The sequence below is a fragment of the Micromys minutus genome, assembly GCF_963924665.1.
Source record: "Micromys minutus genome assembly, chromosome: 15".
In the NCBI taxonomy this organism is placed as follows: domain Eukaryota; kingdom Metazoa; phylum Chordata; class Mammalia; order Rodentia; family Muridae; genus Micromys; species Micromys minutus.
The window spans coordinates 36000516-36016731 of NC_137984.1; the positions used below are offsets into that span (position 1 = coordinate 36000516).

At 40.1% G+C, this 16216-nt stretch overlaps 1 protein-coding gene across 1 annotated transcript; it reads left to right on the forward strand.

The window, feature by feature from the left end:
* The first annotated feature begins 143 nt into the window (after positions 1-143).
* On the forward strand, positions 144-8649 carry BBS12 (Bardet-Biedl syndrome 12). Its single transcript, XM_080929329.1, has 2 exons — positions 144-451; positions 6323-8649. The coding sequence occupies exon 2, from the start codon at positions 6333-6335 to the stop codon at positions 8454-8456; it is 2124 nt and encodes a 707-aa protein (XP_080785455.1). The 5' UTR covers positions 144-451; positions 6323-6332; the 3' UTR covers positions 8457-8649.
* Positions 8650-16216: the final 7567 nt, after the last annotated feature.

Here is a 16216-nt window from a genome sequence, read left to right on the forward strand (position 1 = left end):
TGTGATTGACGGCCATTGCGCCCAATGGAAAGGCAAGAGTGCTCTGACCGCGCGCAAGTAGGCGGGACTGGCTGGGTTCAGGGGCTGTGCAGATCTACGGTGGTGAGGAGGGTCCTGGGCCCTGTGGGCGGGGAGGGTGGGGGCGAGCGCTCTGTCCCGCGTGTCCCCCAAACTCCACACACCGGGCCAACTGTCCTGCGACCTTCCGGCCTCAGAGCCGCCGAGGGCACGCGGCAGCATGGAGCCCGAGGCGTGGGTGGGGGCGTCCTCGCGGGGTGGAACGCCAGCCCCTGACCGAGGACAGCGTGGGCCCTCTCCGGGGCTGGAAGAGTGCAAAGCATTCTCTTCCCAGTGTGCTGAGTAAAACATGGCGCGTCCCCAAAGCCGCCACCTCACCTCGCAGACACTCAGGTTGTAATCCTGCAATCTCCTTAGGCTCCTGGGGAAATAGGTAAGTTTACACTTCTAGTAGAAGCCGGTTTTCCTGCCTTCAGTTTTCCCAATGGGAAATGATGTAAACTCATACTATGTTGTGAGTGAAGTAAAGTGTTAAATCATTTATTTACTTATAATCTATTGGTTTTTCCAGCCACGGACCTCCTCGGAAAAGTTTCACTCGGACAGTTCAGAGTCATAATACTAATTTTAAATAGATTTTTGAAACCCAGAAATGAGTATTAGTCATATACACAGACAGCCGTGCGTGTGCATATAGACACACACACACACACACACACACACACACACACACAAGGGAAGCCACCTTTTAGGCTTTCTTAATCTCACTTGATCTGATGGCTATCCTTACATCACTATGGCTTAGGAATTTGGATATTCTAGTTTAAAATTTTTATTTATTTATTTTTCTAAGAAATAAAAAATTCACTATGTAGTTGTGGCTGCCCTGAAACTCACTCTGTAGACCAGGCTGACCTCAGACTCGAAGATTTGCCTACCACTACGGCCCAGTTTAAAAAATAAATAAATAAAACAGATTAATTGCTAAGCCTTGCTTAGGATACCCCAATCTTGAAAAGTGACTGCTACTAATCTATACTATAAAACTTTAACAAAAGCCAATGAGATAATGAAGCTGAGCACATTTTAAACTACCAAATGTATCCAGAGCATTCTGCGTGCCAAATACTGTGGCAGCTACTGGTGAGCTCAAAAGAAGCTGAAGAAAGGGTAAATGTTTGGGTTTTATAGTTAGGTTTCCATTTTTCTTTTTTCAAAAAATGATTGTAATTATCATTTGAAGGCAGAGTCCCCTTTAAAAGCGATTAAAGGGCCCCAACGAAGTGGTCCAATGGCACTTAAAGAGGAACACCAACAGCAACATCTGCTTGCTTCGATAAGTGACACTTAAGTACTTATTGAATACCTGTGCTAGGGTGTCAGGCAGTATTCTAGGTACTTGGGGTATGTCAGTGACTAAAACTGTCACGTGGACAATGCATTTAAACAGAAGATGGTGGCCTGTGCGATGTTGGTTATATAAAGTTTCAGAGTATAGAAAGAAAGTAGACCAGATAAAAGAGTATCTAGCATATTGGAAGGAAAGGAGTTCGTGGTTTGATGATCAGGGTAGACTTCCCTAAAAATGAGTCTGGGGAACTATTTAAAGATGGCTGAGGCAGTAGGTTTTTGAATGAGAGCACTCCAGAAAGAGGGGCTGTTAGAAATACTGAGGTAGGGAGCAGGCTTTGCATAGGCCTAAAAGCGCAAAGGAGCCCTGAGTGAAGAAGGTGAGTCAGGAAGGAAGAAGTGTGGGTTTTAGGGCTGTGTTGGGACAAGGACTTTATTTGAGTGACTTAGGGAGACTTTGTAAGATTCTGAGTACAGAAGCGAAAGGATGTGACTCACTTTTATAGACACTCCCTGTGCCAAACAGGAGTAAAAACTATTTTCTGAGAGGCTTCTAAGCAGTGGAGTGTTGTGGTTAGATTTTGGTGTTAGGAGTTGACCGTAGAAGACCAGACTTAGTTCTGGTGAGATAAAAAATCCCAGTTACATCTATCAAAAAAATACAGAACTTTTAAACATAATTCCTGAAAAGCAAACAAGATATGATCTTACGAAAAGACAGCTTCTGAAGTCAACACCACATTTAAATAATCTGACTCTGCTCTCTCATTGTAGATAGAAAGCTAAGGAAACAGCCCGGCAAGCAACAAAACTGACCTGTTTGTGGAAGGCATTAGTGCCAGGGACAGCAGAACAAAAGCCAGGTTGTGTTAGTGCACTGCCAGAAACAGTTACCAGCGGTATCTAATCACTTTTGAAATCACCCATCTTCCCATTCCCGCTACTGTCATTTTCTTTTTATATCCAACCTCCTGTAAGACATTCTTATTTTTAAGGTGTAATAATAATAGTGCATTGGAGCCTCTTCAAAACCATTTAGGAATCTTCCTAAGTTAGGGATGCTAAGATTTTTTTTTTCAGTTACTACTCAAACTTGAAATATATCTTCAAATGCTAACAGGTCTTTTTTGAGTATTAATTTTGATATCTGTTGTATATCACTTTTTTTCATATAGATTGTTGAAATCCATCTTTATCTGGAAAAGTCTTTTGTAACAATCCAATACAGACAGAATTTGAAATACTTATGGGTTATTCCTGTTGTTTTGGGTTGTTTCCCACTCACAGACTGTACCTTATAGTTTAAATATACTCTAGAAAGGAGAGCAGAGCCCTTAATGTCATCCCCACCCCCCCACGCTCCCACAACCGCTGACATAAGCATCTGTAAGGAAAGGTGTCAGCAGGACTTAGAAGTAGGCAAAGGGTTTGAACGAGGGAAATGAAGACTCTACAGAAGAAAGGAGGACTTACCATCACACTGAAAGTGAAGCTAACGCAGTTGACAGAGTTAAATATCATGAACTGGGGCAGTAGTTACACGGAGTTCCACCCTTTTACTTACAGTTCTTATAACAGTATGGGTATTGGCACAAAATGATTACTTCTTCCAATACAGTTGAATTCACAGCCCAGAGATAAACTCATGTATGTATAATAAGTTGATTTTTGATGCAGGTACTAAAAAGATGCAAGAGAAAGAGTAGTTGATTCAACAGGTGGTATCAAATAGTTGGATATCCACACGTGAAACCATGTGTGAAGATTAGCCCCAAATCAATCATTAAGTAATGTATAGAATCCTGAAGAAAACACTAGGTTAAATTTGTATGATCTTGGATTTAGCATTGAATTCTAAAAGCACCACCAAGAGCTTGAGCAGTATTGACAAATAAATGTTAAATTTTTACCAAAAATTTACCATAAAAATGTTATGAGTCAAAATGCAGAAAAGACATTATAAAGAATGATAGATTGTACTTGCAAATCAAATAGGGTAGGCTTCTTCATGTCCATAGGGGAATGGTTTAAGACTCTACTGTAGAAACTAAAGTTTACACATGGATAAGTGTTTTACATAAAATGATGGAGTATTCAAATCTAGCCTGCATATACTTGGTACATTTTATTCTTAAAGTTAATATAATGATGTACTAATAAAATGTAAACGCTAGGTTAATATTTACTATAATACATTGTTTAAGGAATGATGATGGGATGTTTCATGTTGACAACACATGCTGAGTTTGTTTTTGTGCTTTTCAAATCTTTCAGCAGTCAGTTGGATCTACAAGTATGAGAATGGCTCATGTTGCATAATGGTTTACTATCTAATATGTAGAAAGAATTCTTGTAGCTCAACACTACAAACCTTTAAAAATGTACTCTTAAAATAGGCAGAAAACTTCAATAGCCATCTCTACAAAGAAGATATACAAATTTGAACAGGCCCTTGGAAAGATGTTTAATACCACTAGTCATTAGGAAAATGGAAGTCAAAACCACAGTGAGCTATCTTTTCATATCTGCTAAGGTGTTTATAACTTTACAAAAGCAAAAACAAAATGTTGAATATACTAATGGCTGAGTGTATGCTGTCACATATCTACCCAGAATGTGATTTTACTGGAAAGAAGTCTTTGCAGATGCAATTAGTTAAGATGAAGTCATACTGGGTTAGGGTAGGCTCTAAGTCCAGTAACTGGTGTTGTAATCAACCAAAGGGACAATTGAAACAGGCAAAGATTAAAGTTATGCAACTAAAAGTCAAAGAATTCCAGGAGCAACTAGAAGCTGGAAGAAGGAGGAGGAGAAGTAAGGAGGAAGGAGAAGAAGGAAGGAGGAGGAGGAGGTGGAAGAAGAGGTTGAAGAAGAAGGAAAAAGAAAAGAAGAAGGAAGGAGACAAAAGGGGAAGAAGAAGAAAAGAAGGAAGAATAGGAAGGTCACATATTTCATGATTCCATTCACATAAAGTACTAAGAATAGGTCTAATCATAGAGACTGAAAGTAAATTAGTAACTACCAATTACTAAGGTACCATAGAGTTATTGTTGACTAGCTTTCCATTTTTTTTTATGGCTGTTAAATCTTTTGGAACAAGTTAGAGGTGGTAGTTATACAACATTCTGAATTTACTAAATGTAGATTGTACTCTTTAAATTAAAATCACTTCATCTCATCAATATTAGTAGCTTTATAAAGTAAGTAAGATGAAACCAAAGAAAGGCAGAAGTTTGAGGATGGGATGTATGTAGTGACTGAAACCATTGATAAGTAGAATTGAGAATTTAGTAGGGGGGTAAAAGAAAAGGTGGTGAAGCATAGAAAAAGACCAGAGAGATATAAGACATGATGAATCCAAGGATTGTTCAAGTAGTTGAGTCCTAGAGTATATTGTTAGGAACATGTGTGAATATATTATAAGTGTTTACTATATAAAGTTGAAAATTTTATTGAAAAGAGGACTTGAGAAAGAGATTATGTAATCCCTCACATTGTTTGGGCCTGCCCATCCTTTCTACCTTCTACCTTGAAAGTCTATAAGGAGCTATTCTGTAGGAATAGTGCCTGTCCTTGATCCTAAAAATTGTGTTGACTATAGTGCTCCTCACTTTCACAGATGAATGTAGCTAGTTCAGAAGGAAATTGACCAGAGTTATGGTCAGAATTAGAAGATAAATATGAACTGTTTGCTTTTTTTATATGTAAGACATAAAAAGATTCTGATTAAAAATATTCAAAGAATCATGAAATCTTATAGTGTCTCTTAGCTTCAGTCCCTTACCTAATGGAATTCACACCTCACAAGGCAGTAGTTTTATTATAGATGGTTTTCAGTTAGAAAGTATAATGTTTAAAAGCGTTTAGTATTGCACTAATAGTCTTTTTATTGGTGGTATTCATTTTGAATGTGATTTATAAAATACTGTTGAATTGAATTGAATAATTTCAATTGCTCTTGGATCTCCCTTTACATAGCATGATTTATCCTTCACAGTGCAGTCAGTGCCTAAATCTTTCTCCCTTCTGCCCATCTTCATATTTTATAGATGATTCTTAAGTGACTGCTCTACCTTTAGTCTGGTACTTAGTCAGTCCAAACTTAGCAGAATGGTAATATATCTGAACACACATCAAACTGTACACTGGGCTCCTCATACTAACTGTGAAGTAGCTTCTGGGTTTAGTCTCATTTTCCACATAACTAAAGGGCTCCCCACCTCAGGCCCAGGCTTCTAGACTCACAAGTGCACACTTTCAACACTACATCACGAGATTTCTTAATCTTAACACTGTGGTTCCCTTTATAGAATAAAACTTCAGTATCTTGGCTTATCATGAGATGTCCTTCATGATATAACTCCTTCTCTACTGGAACCTCAGGTCCTTTAGCTCCTTGCCATGCGTGCCATACTACAACACCAGACTTTCCTTCCCCTCCCCTTCTTTTCCCTTCCCTCCCTTTCATTCTTCCTTCCTTTCTCCATCCCTTTCTTCCTTTTAACATATTTGTACATTCATTGCCATCTCCTTCAACTGCTGGCTCAGTTTACACAAATTACCCTGCAGATGACATGACAGAACACACCTCTAGTTCTAGCATTTTCAAGGTGGAGTTGATGATCACAAATGTAAGATTGTCCTGAGCTACATAGCAAGACCCTGTCTCAAAAAAAAAAATCACGAATAAATATTTAAGTCTCATTCTACAGTTTGCCTTCTAGAAATCTTACTTGATACCTTGTGTTCTGCTCTATTTTCTCAGCCATGTGGAGTGATCAGCCTCAGTACCACCCTGCCACCCATGAAAAGTCATTGCTATTCTTCTGTGTCATCATACTGATCAAACTTAATTGAAACTATATCCAAAATGGCAGCTGTGTTTTCTTCACTGTATGTAGCACTTGTCAATCATAAACCACTCTAAAAGTTACAAGTGTTTGTTTATTTGCAGATAATTTTTCATGGAGATGGCTTACAGGGTCATAAACAGAAGAAGGCATGTGGGACTTCAACAACTTTCGTCATTTGCACAAACAGGAAGAAGTTTCCTAGGTCCAGTAAAAGCCACCAAGTTCATTACAGATGCGGAGTGTCATGAAAGTGTGTTAATCAGCTCAACAGTAAGGCTTCTTGAAGGATTGGATTTAACCTGTGCAGCGGGGTACCTTCTCAATGAAGCAGTTCAAGCACAGAATGGCACATACAAAATTGGAACCAGTACTCTTTTGTTTCTTGTTGGTGCATGGAGCAGGGCTGTTGAAGATTGTCTCCATCTAGGGATTCCCACCACAGTAATAGTGTCAGTAATGTCAGAAGGCTTGAACTCTTGCATTGAAGCAGTAGTTTCCCTTCAAGTACCCATACACAATGTATTTGACTACACGGACAACACAAGTACAGTTTACAAACTTGAAACAGTTGATGTCAATCTGTGTCCTTTTCTACAGGTTCCTTCAGGTCCTGGGTTACAGGAAAAGCATGATTTCAACGATGCTACATCTCAGTTATGGTCCACTTACAGTCTTTCTGGGAGACATGCTAAATCACCCAAATTCTTCAGATCTCAAAGTAAAGTTGAAACAGAAAAAAACACATCACAAGTTCTGAAAAACAATGTATATGCAGATTCCGTCTTCAGAAAATCAGCACTAACTCACAGTAGGCATTTTACTAGAACAGATAATAGCCCCTGGACAAGTAGACCTGAAGGATTTCTAGAACCATTTGGTTCAACTCCAAAAATACTCAGATGTAATGATTTGGGGGAGTTAGCAGCTGGCTTGAGCCATGGAGATCACAGCAGCATGGCATTGGCCAAAGCAGCAGTAAGACTGCAGTGGCAGACTCTGGGTCTGCAGCAAGCCAACTGTGTGGCACCCTTTATGTTTGATGTTTCAAGACTCCTCACTTGCTGTCTCCCAGGTTTACCTGAAACTTTTTCCTGTGTGTGTCTAGGATATGTCACTTCTGTAACCACGTCTAGCATTGCTCTGATCAAGGAATTGCAGGATCAGCCTTTCCGGGTGATTCTCATTGAGGGTGACCTCACAGAGACTTACCGCCACCTGGGATTTGATAAGTCTGTAAATGTTAAGACCAAGTTAGATAGTGGGCAGCTTTCAGAAGACAGTGCAGAAGAACTGTGGACAAATCGTGTGTTACAGGTGTTAATTCAGTTCAATGTGAACCTCATCTTGGTACAAGGGAGTGTATCTGAACACTTGACTGAAAAATGCATGCACAGTAAGCGGCTGATAATTGGGTCCGTGAATGGCCGTGTGCTGCAGGCGTTTGCAGAAGCCACAAGAGCAGTGCCCGTGTCCTATGTTACACAAGTGAACGAAGACTGTGTGGGCAGTGGGGTCTTTGTGAGCTTCTGGACGAGTCCTCATGATACAGACAGGAGCAACAGAACGGCAGTCTTGTTAACAGCAGAAAGAATTAATCTGATTACAGCAGTACTCACTAGTCCAGCAAGTGCTCAAATGGAAACCAAGGAGGACAGGTTCTGGTCCTGTGTGTATCGTTTATATCATGCCCTAAAAGAGGAGAAGGTCTTCCTTGGAGGTGGTGCTGTTGAGTTTTTATGTCTTAGCCATCTTCAAATTCTTGCTGAGCAATCTTCGAATAAAGGAAACCATGCTTGTTCAGGATGGCTTCCTAATTCTTCCTCTTGGATGGCTTCATCTCTGTCAGTCTACAGACCTACTGTGCTGAAGTGCCTGGCAGGTGGATGGCATGAATTCTTGTCAGCTGTCATGTGCAACACTGCCACTCACCCATCAGCAGTGGAAGCTAGCACATTCATTCAACATCATGTACAAAATGCCACAGACTCTAGCTCTCCTTCATCTTATATCTTGAGTGAATATAGTAAACTAAGTAGTGGACTTTTTCATTCAGGCATTTCCCATAACCTGGAGCTGGTTCCAAGAGTCTATGATACTGTTACACCAAAGATTGAAGCATGGCGCCGAGCATTGGATTTAGTGCTCTTAGTGCTTCAGACAGACAGTGAAATAATTAATGGACTTGTACACACACAGGGGAATTCACAGGAATTAGATGGAGTTTTATTTTTGTAGTTGTGTATATGTGTGTGTGTGTGTGTGCGCGTGCACACACACACACACACACACACACACATGCATATGGGTGCCTGAGAAGGCCAAAGGAGGGAATCAGATTCTTTGGAGCTATAATTACAGGTGATTATAAGCCACCCAACACTGGGTGCTGGAACCCAGCAGTATAAAAGCAACGTGCACTTTTGAGCCAGTTTTCCAGACTTAATAAATCTTAATAGTCAGATAATAGTGTATAAATTACCAGTTATTGTCAAAAATAAAAGAGTTGATGTCTTTCAGTGACTGCAGTTTTATATTTTACACTATAAGGTAAAAAATTAGCCTGTCATTGTTTCACGGGTGCTATAGGATGTACACAACACCTGGATCAGAGGCAAAGAACTTCTGCTATTTGCCACATTCAGAGTGTTGTGTTGTTTTTGTCAGTTTCTTGGCTTCTCCCACAAAAACAGTCCAGAGGGCCAGTGGCAAGATCTTGAACAATGGATGTTCTCTTGTAAGAAAGGAATATGGAACTTGCAATCTTCATTGCTTGAGCAGAAAAAACCCACTTGTTTGTCCAACAGTTACATCCTTCAACATTGTTTAAGTCAATCCAGTCATGGACATAGATTAGGTAAAATTTGGTCAAGGCATTATATTCTTTGCATCTTTGTAAGAATAGAAATGTTATCTTGGCTACTTTTCTATTTGCTATAGTAAGACACCAGGACCAAGGCAACTTTTAAAAAAGTGTTTAATTTGGAGTAACAGTTTCAGAGGGTTAGAACCATAATGGCAGAGCAAAGACTTAGTGGTAGGAACATTTGAGAACTTACATCTTGATTTGATAGTGAGAGGTGGTGGGTTGGGGTAGGGTGAGAATTGTGCAAGTCTTATGAAACCTCAAAGACCTCACCTGATTTGGTAATACCTCCAGTAAGCCCATACCTCACCCTTCCAAAGTAGATCCACTCACTGTGCTTGGCTTTATTCTTCAAGCACATCTCTGTGTGTCTATTATTTTACTTATTCACTTTACATCCTGCTCACTGCTCTTTCCCAGTGACCCCTTCTACAGTTTTTCCCTTATTCCCCCTTCCCTTCTCCTGTGAGTGGGTGCCCCCCTTGGTATTCCCAACCCCTGGTATCCCTCCTACCTGAGCACATCAAGCCTTTGTGAGGCTAGGCATATCCTCTGCCACTGAAGCCAAATAGGGCAGCCCAGCTAGAAGAACATACCCACATACAGGCAACCTCTTTTGGGACAGCCTCTGCTCCAGTTGTTCAGAACCCACATTAACAAGCTGCACATCTGCTATGTATGTGGGGTGTGGGGAAGGCTGGGTTCAGCCTATGCAATTTGGTCTCTGAGAGCCCCAAGGATCCAGGTTAGTTAACTTGATCTTTCTGTTGAGTTTCTACCCACTTCAGAGCCCGTGATTCATCGTCCTGTTCCATGAGGCTCCCCAAGCTCCATTGGAGCTGTGGGTATCTGCATCTGTCTGAGACAGCTGCCGAGTGGAGCCTCAGGACAATCGTGCTAGGCTCCTATCTGCAAGCATAGCAAGAGTATAGTTAATAGTGTTGAGTTGTTGCCTACCCATGGGTCTCAAGTTGGGTTATTAGATGGCCATTCCCTCAGTCTCTGCTCCATCCTTGGTCCCTGAATTCCTTGCAGACAGTTTTGTATGTAAGTTGTGCCCCTATTGCTCCATTTGTATTCCTGCCTGGCTACAAGGGGTGGCCTCTTCAGGTCCCATATCCCCAACATTATGTGTCACAATTAAGGATACCCTTATTGATTGATTCTTGGGTGCATCCCTTATTCCATGTCTCTTGTCTCTTCTTGGAGATGCCTACCTTCCCACTCCCATCAGTTGTAGATTTTCCATTCGTTCTCATGCCCATCTGGTCATCCCTCCCCATACCTGATCATGAACCCTGCCCCCACTTTCCTCTACATTCCTCCCACGCAGTTGCCTCCCTCCAGCTGCATCTTATTAGTATTTTATTCCCTTTTCTAAATGAGATTCAAGCTTCCTTGCTTGTGCTTTCCTTCTTGTTTAACTTATTTGGGTTTGTAGAGTGTCACATGGGTTTCCTGTGTGTTCTGGCCACTTACAACTTTTGGGACTAGATTACCTCACTAGGATGATACTCTAAAGATTCATCCATTTGCCTGCAAATTCATAATGTCTATACTCTTTGCCTGAAAAATTCATAATGTATTTGTTTTTAATAAGTTGATAGTATACCATTGTGTAGGTGGAATACGTTTTCTTATTTAAAAATTATTGTATTGCATATTCTCTGTATTTACATTTCAAATGTTATTCCCCCCCCCCATGCTGCTCTCATCCTTTCTCTCCCTCCACTTGTTTCCATGAAGGTGCACCCTCTCCCAATCACCCTCTCCACCTCAGTGCCTTGGCGTTCTCTTACACTGGGAACACGCTCCTTCACTGGACCAAAGGCCTCTTCTCCTATTGATGCCAGACAATGCTATCCTCTGCTGTGTATGGAACTGGAGTCATGGGTCTCTATGTTTGCTCAATGGTTGGTGTTTTAGTCCCTGAACGTTCTGGAAGGTTTGGTTGGGTGATAATGTTGTCCTTCCCATGAGGTTGCAGACCCTTTCACCTCCTTCAGTCCTTTCTCTAACTCTTTCAAAGGGGTCCCTGTGTTCAGTTCAATGGTTAACTGCAAGCATGCTCAGCTGTATGTGTAATACTCTGTAATCCTCTGAGGAGGAGGCATCCATATCTGGTTCCTGCCAGTAAGTAGTAGTGCTTGGGTTTGGTGGCTGCATATAAGGTAGATCTCCAGGTGAAGCAGTCTCTGATTGATCTTTTCTCCAATTGCTGCTCTTATGTTTAGCTTTGTATTTTCTCCTGTGAATGTTTTGTTCTCCCCTGTAAGAAAGACTGAGGAGGCATCCACATTGTGGCCTTCCTTCTTTTTGAGCTTCATGAGGTCTTTGAGTTGTTTCTTGTGTATTCAGAGCATTTGGGAGCTAGTATCAGCTTATCAGTGAGAGCATACCATGTGTGTTCTTTTGTGACTGGGTTATCTCACTCAGGATGATAGTTTCTAGTTCCATCCATTTGTCTAGGAATGTCATAAAGTCATTGTTTCTAACAGGTGAGTAGTACTTCCTTGTGTAAATGTACCACAATATCTGTATCCATTCTTTTGTTGAAGGACATCTGGGTTCTTTCTGGCTTATGGGTATTATAAATAAGGCTGCTACGAACATGGTAAAGCATGTGTCCTTGTTATATGTTACAGAATCTTTGGGGTATATGCCCAGGAGTGGAATAGCTGGGCCTTCAAGTACTACTATGGCCAATTTTCAGAGGAAACCCCAGACTGGTTTCCAGAATGGTTGTACCAGCTTACAACCCCACCAACAATGGAGGAGTGTTTCTCTTTCTTCACATCCTTGCCAAAATCTGCAATCACATGAGATTTGATCTTAGCCATTCTGACTGATATGAGGTGGAATCTCAGGGTTGTTTTGATTTGCATTTCCCTGATGACTAGGGATGTTGAGCATTTCCTTAGGTGCTTCCCAGCCATTGGATATTCCTCTGTTGAGAAGTCTCCATGTAGCTCTATCCCCAGTTTTTAATAGGATTATTTGAATCTCTGGAGCCTAACTTCTTGAGTTCTTCATATATTGGATATTAGCCTATCAGATGTAGGATTGATAAAGATCCTTTCCCAGTCTGTTGGCTGCCATTTTATGTTCTTGACAGTGTCCTTAGCCTTACAGAAACTTTGCAATTTCATGAGGTCCCATTTGTCGATTCTTGATCATAGAGCATAAGCCACTGGTGTTCTGTTCAGGAAAATTTTCCCTGTGCCTATGTGTTCTAAGCTCTTCTCCACTTTCTCTTCTAATAGTTTCAGTGTACCTGGTTATATGAAGAGATCTTGGATCCACTTGGACTTGAGTTTGGAGAATATAGGTATTAGGTCTTCTATAAAGGTCTGATAGAATTCTGCACCGATACCATCTGGTCCTGGGCTTTTTTTTTTGGGGGGGGGGGAGTTGATGACTGCTTCTTTTTTTTTTCTTTTCTTTTTTTAGGGTTGTGAGACTGTTTGGATGGTTTATCTGATCCTGATTTAACTTTGCTACCTGGTATCTGTCTAGAAATTTGTTCGTTTCCTCTAGAATTTCCAATTTTGTTGAAGAGTCTGGTGATTTTTTGAAATTCCTCAGTTTCTGTTGTTATGTTTACCCTTTCATTTCTGATTTTAATTTGGATACACTTTGTGCCCTCTAGTTAGTCTGGCTAAGGGTTTATTGATCTTGTTGATTTTCTCAAAGAACCATCTTGTGATTCTTTGATTCTTTGAATAGATCTTTTTGTTTCTACTTCATTGATTTCAGCTGTGAGTTTGATTATTTCCTGCCATCTACTCCTCTTGAGTGTATCTACTTATTTTTGTTCTAGAGCTTTCAGCCATGTTGTCAAGCTACTGTTGGCTCTCTCCAGTTTCTTTTTGGAGGCACTCAGAGCCATGAGTTTTCTTCTTAGTACTGTTTCCATTGCGTTCCATAAGTTTCAGTATGTTGGGCCTTCATTATCATTAAATTCTAAAATTTCTTAATTTGTTTCTTTATTTCTTCCTTGACCATGTTATCACCGAGTAGAGCATTGTTCAGCTTCCATGTGTATGTGGGCTTTTGGTTATTTCTGTTGTTATTAAAGACCAGCCTTAGTCCATGGTGATCTGATAGGATGCATGGGTGTATTTCGATCTTCTTTTATCTGTTGAGGCCTGTTTTGTTACCCATTACATGCTCAATTTTGGAGAAGATACCTTGAAGTGCTGAGAAGAAGGTATATTCGTTTGTTTTAGGATGAAATGTTCTATAGATGTCTTTTAAATCCAATTTATTCATAACCTTTGTTAGTTTCACTGTGTCTCTGTTCACTTTCCATTTCCATGATCTGTCTATTGATGAGAGTGGGGTGGTGAAGTCTCCCACTATTATTGTGTGTGGAACAATATATGCTTTGAGCTTTTGTAGGGTTTCTTTTATGAATGTGGGTGTCCTTGTATTTGGAGCATAGATGTTCAGGATTGAGAGTTCATCTTGATAGATTTTTTTTTTGTGATGAGTAAAAAGTATCCTTCCTTATCTTTTTTGATAACTTTTGGTTGAAAATCTATTTTATTCGATTTTAGTATGGCTACTCCAGCTTGTTTCTTGGAAACAATACCATTTACTTGGAAAGTTATTTTTTTTCCAGCCTTTTACTCTGAGGTAATGCCTCTCTTTTTCACTGAGATGAATTTCCTGTATGAAGCAAAATGCTGGATTCTGTTTATGTATCCAGTCTGACAGTCTATGTTTTATTATTGATTGACAGGAATTGAGTCCATTGGTGTTAAAAGATACTAAGGAATAGTGATTGTTGTTTCTTTTTATTTTTGTCGTTAGAGGTAAAATTATATTTGTATGTTTTTCTTCTTTTGGTTTTCCTGCAAGAAGATTATTTTCTTGCTTTTCCTGGGGTGTAGTTTCCCTTCTTGTGTTGGAGTTTTTCATCTATTATCCTTTGTAGGACTGGATTTGTGGGAAGATATTGTATACATCTGCTTTTGTCCTAGAATATCTTGGTTTCTCCAACTATGATAATTGAGGGTTTTGCTGGATATAGTAACCTGGTCTGGCATTTGTGATCTCTAGAGTTTGTATGACATCTGTCCAGGATCTTCTAGCTTTCATAGTTTCTGTTGAGAAGTCTGGTGTAATTCTAATAGGTCTGCCTTTATATGTTACCTGTCCTTTTTCCCGTACTGCTTTTAGTATTCTTTCTTTGTTTAAACATTTGGTGTTTTGACTATTATGTGTCAGGTGGAGTTTCTTTTTTGGTCCAATCTATTTTGAGTTCTGTGGGCTTCTTGTATGTTCATGGTCATCTCATTCTCAAGGTTAGGGAAGTTTTCTTTATGATTTATTGAAAACATTTACTGTGTCTTTCAGTTGATATTCTTCACCCTCTTCTACACCTATTATCTTTAGGTTTGGTCTTCCCATTGTGTCCTGGATCTCCTGGATGGTTTTGGTTAGGAGCTTTTCGATTTTTGCATTTTCTCAGACTGTTGTGTCAATGTTTTTCTATGTTATCTTATGCCCCTCAGATCCTCTCTTCCATCTCTTTTATTTTGTTGGTGATGTTTGCATCTGTGACTCCTGATCTCTGTCCTAGGTTTTCTATCTCCAGAGTTGTCTCCTTTTGTGATTTCTTTATTGTTTCTATTTCTGTTTTCAATTCCTTCACCTGTTTGGTTGTGTTTTCCTGTAGCTCTTTAAGTGATATTTGTGTCCCCTCAAGGCCTTCTACTTGCTTTTGTGTGTTCTTGTGTAATTCTTTAATGGAATTATTTATGAGCTTTTTGATCATCCATAATCATCATAAAGTATGATTTTTAAGTCCATATCTTGTTTTTCTGGTGTGTTGGGAAATCCTCTGCTTGCCGTTGTGGGAGAACTGGGTTCTGGTCTTGCCAGGTTGTCTTGGTTTCCATTGCTTAGGTTTTTGCACTTGCCTCTTGCCATCTTGTTATCCATGGTGTTAGGTGATCTTGTCTCTAACTGGAGCTTGTCTCTCCTGTGGGTCTGAGGACCTGTGGGCTCAGGAGGGTGATTGGTCCTGGGTGTTGAGCTGTTTTGGGGCAGGCAGTGAATTCCGATGGCTGTGACCTGGCTCTGTCTCTATGGGCTTAGGCGGAAGAGTACTTCTGAGTGCTCTGCAGTCTGCCGGCCAACCCTGAGTCCTGATGGCAGTGACCCAGCTCTGTCTCTGGGCCACAACAGACCCGTTTGAACTACGTTTTATCTATCCTTCAGTTGAGAGACATCTAGATTGCTTTCATTTTCTGGCTATTACGAATAAAGCTGTTTATGGACGTAGTTGAGCAGGTGTCCTTGTAGGAGGGTGGAGCATCTTTTGAATTCTTTTTTTTTTTTTTTTCTTTTGCTTTTTCAATACTACAACCATTAACCATTATCAATATTTAAGGGAAGGTTTTTCATTATCAATATTTAAGGGATTCTTCTAAAATGTGTTTGTCTGTGTCAGTGTAGATACACTTTGATCCCAAAGTAGCATCGCTGAACATACACCAAATTATCTACTTGTCTGAATTAACCTATTCAGTAATTTGACTAAGATCCTTAGGAGTTCTGTGGTGTTATCATCACTCCTGCTCAGCGGTTCACCACTGCCTGTTAACGTGGGGTCTTTTCCCACTTTATAGTCAGTCTCACTTTGGAAGATGAAGAAAAATGCTTGCAACCTTAAGACTTTATTACAGTTTCATAAAGGCTGTTAATTCTCCCAAGCTTAAATGTATAACTCATCTGAAACTTATCTTGGTGGGCTTTATGAATTAAAAACCTAAGTTTTCTCTGTTTATCCACAATGTTAAGTTTTCATTGCCCATTCTTAGTCGCAATGCTAGGGGCAGGGAGAGGGCTCATGTTCACATTTCTGTTCTTTGTAACTGGGGATTCATAGTGTTTAGCTTTTTATTTATTTATTTATTTTGGCTACCACAATGCAGCATGCTAATTAAGAGATTATTACAGTAGCTGACACATGAAGACAGCATCCCTTTCTGAAATCATCCAACTGTATTGCACCTAAAACCTCACACCTAAAGCCTGTTAGTCAGTACTTGGCTCTGAAAAAGCTTTGTGAGACCTTCTTTCCTCTCACCTGTAGGTGGCAGACTTCCTCTCCTGTGGTCCC

Coding starts and splice junctions, on each gene's coding strand:
- BBS12 (XM_080929329.1), top strand. CDS start 6,333: ATGGAGATGGCTTACAGGGTCATAAACAGAAGAAGGCATGTGGGACTT.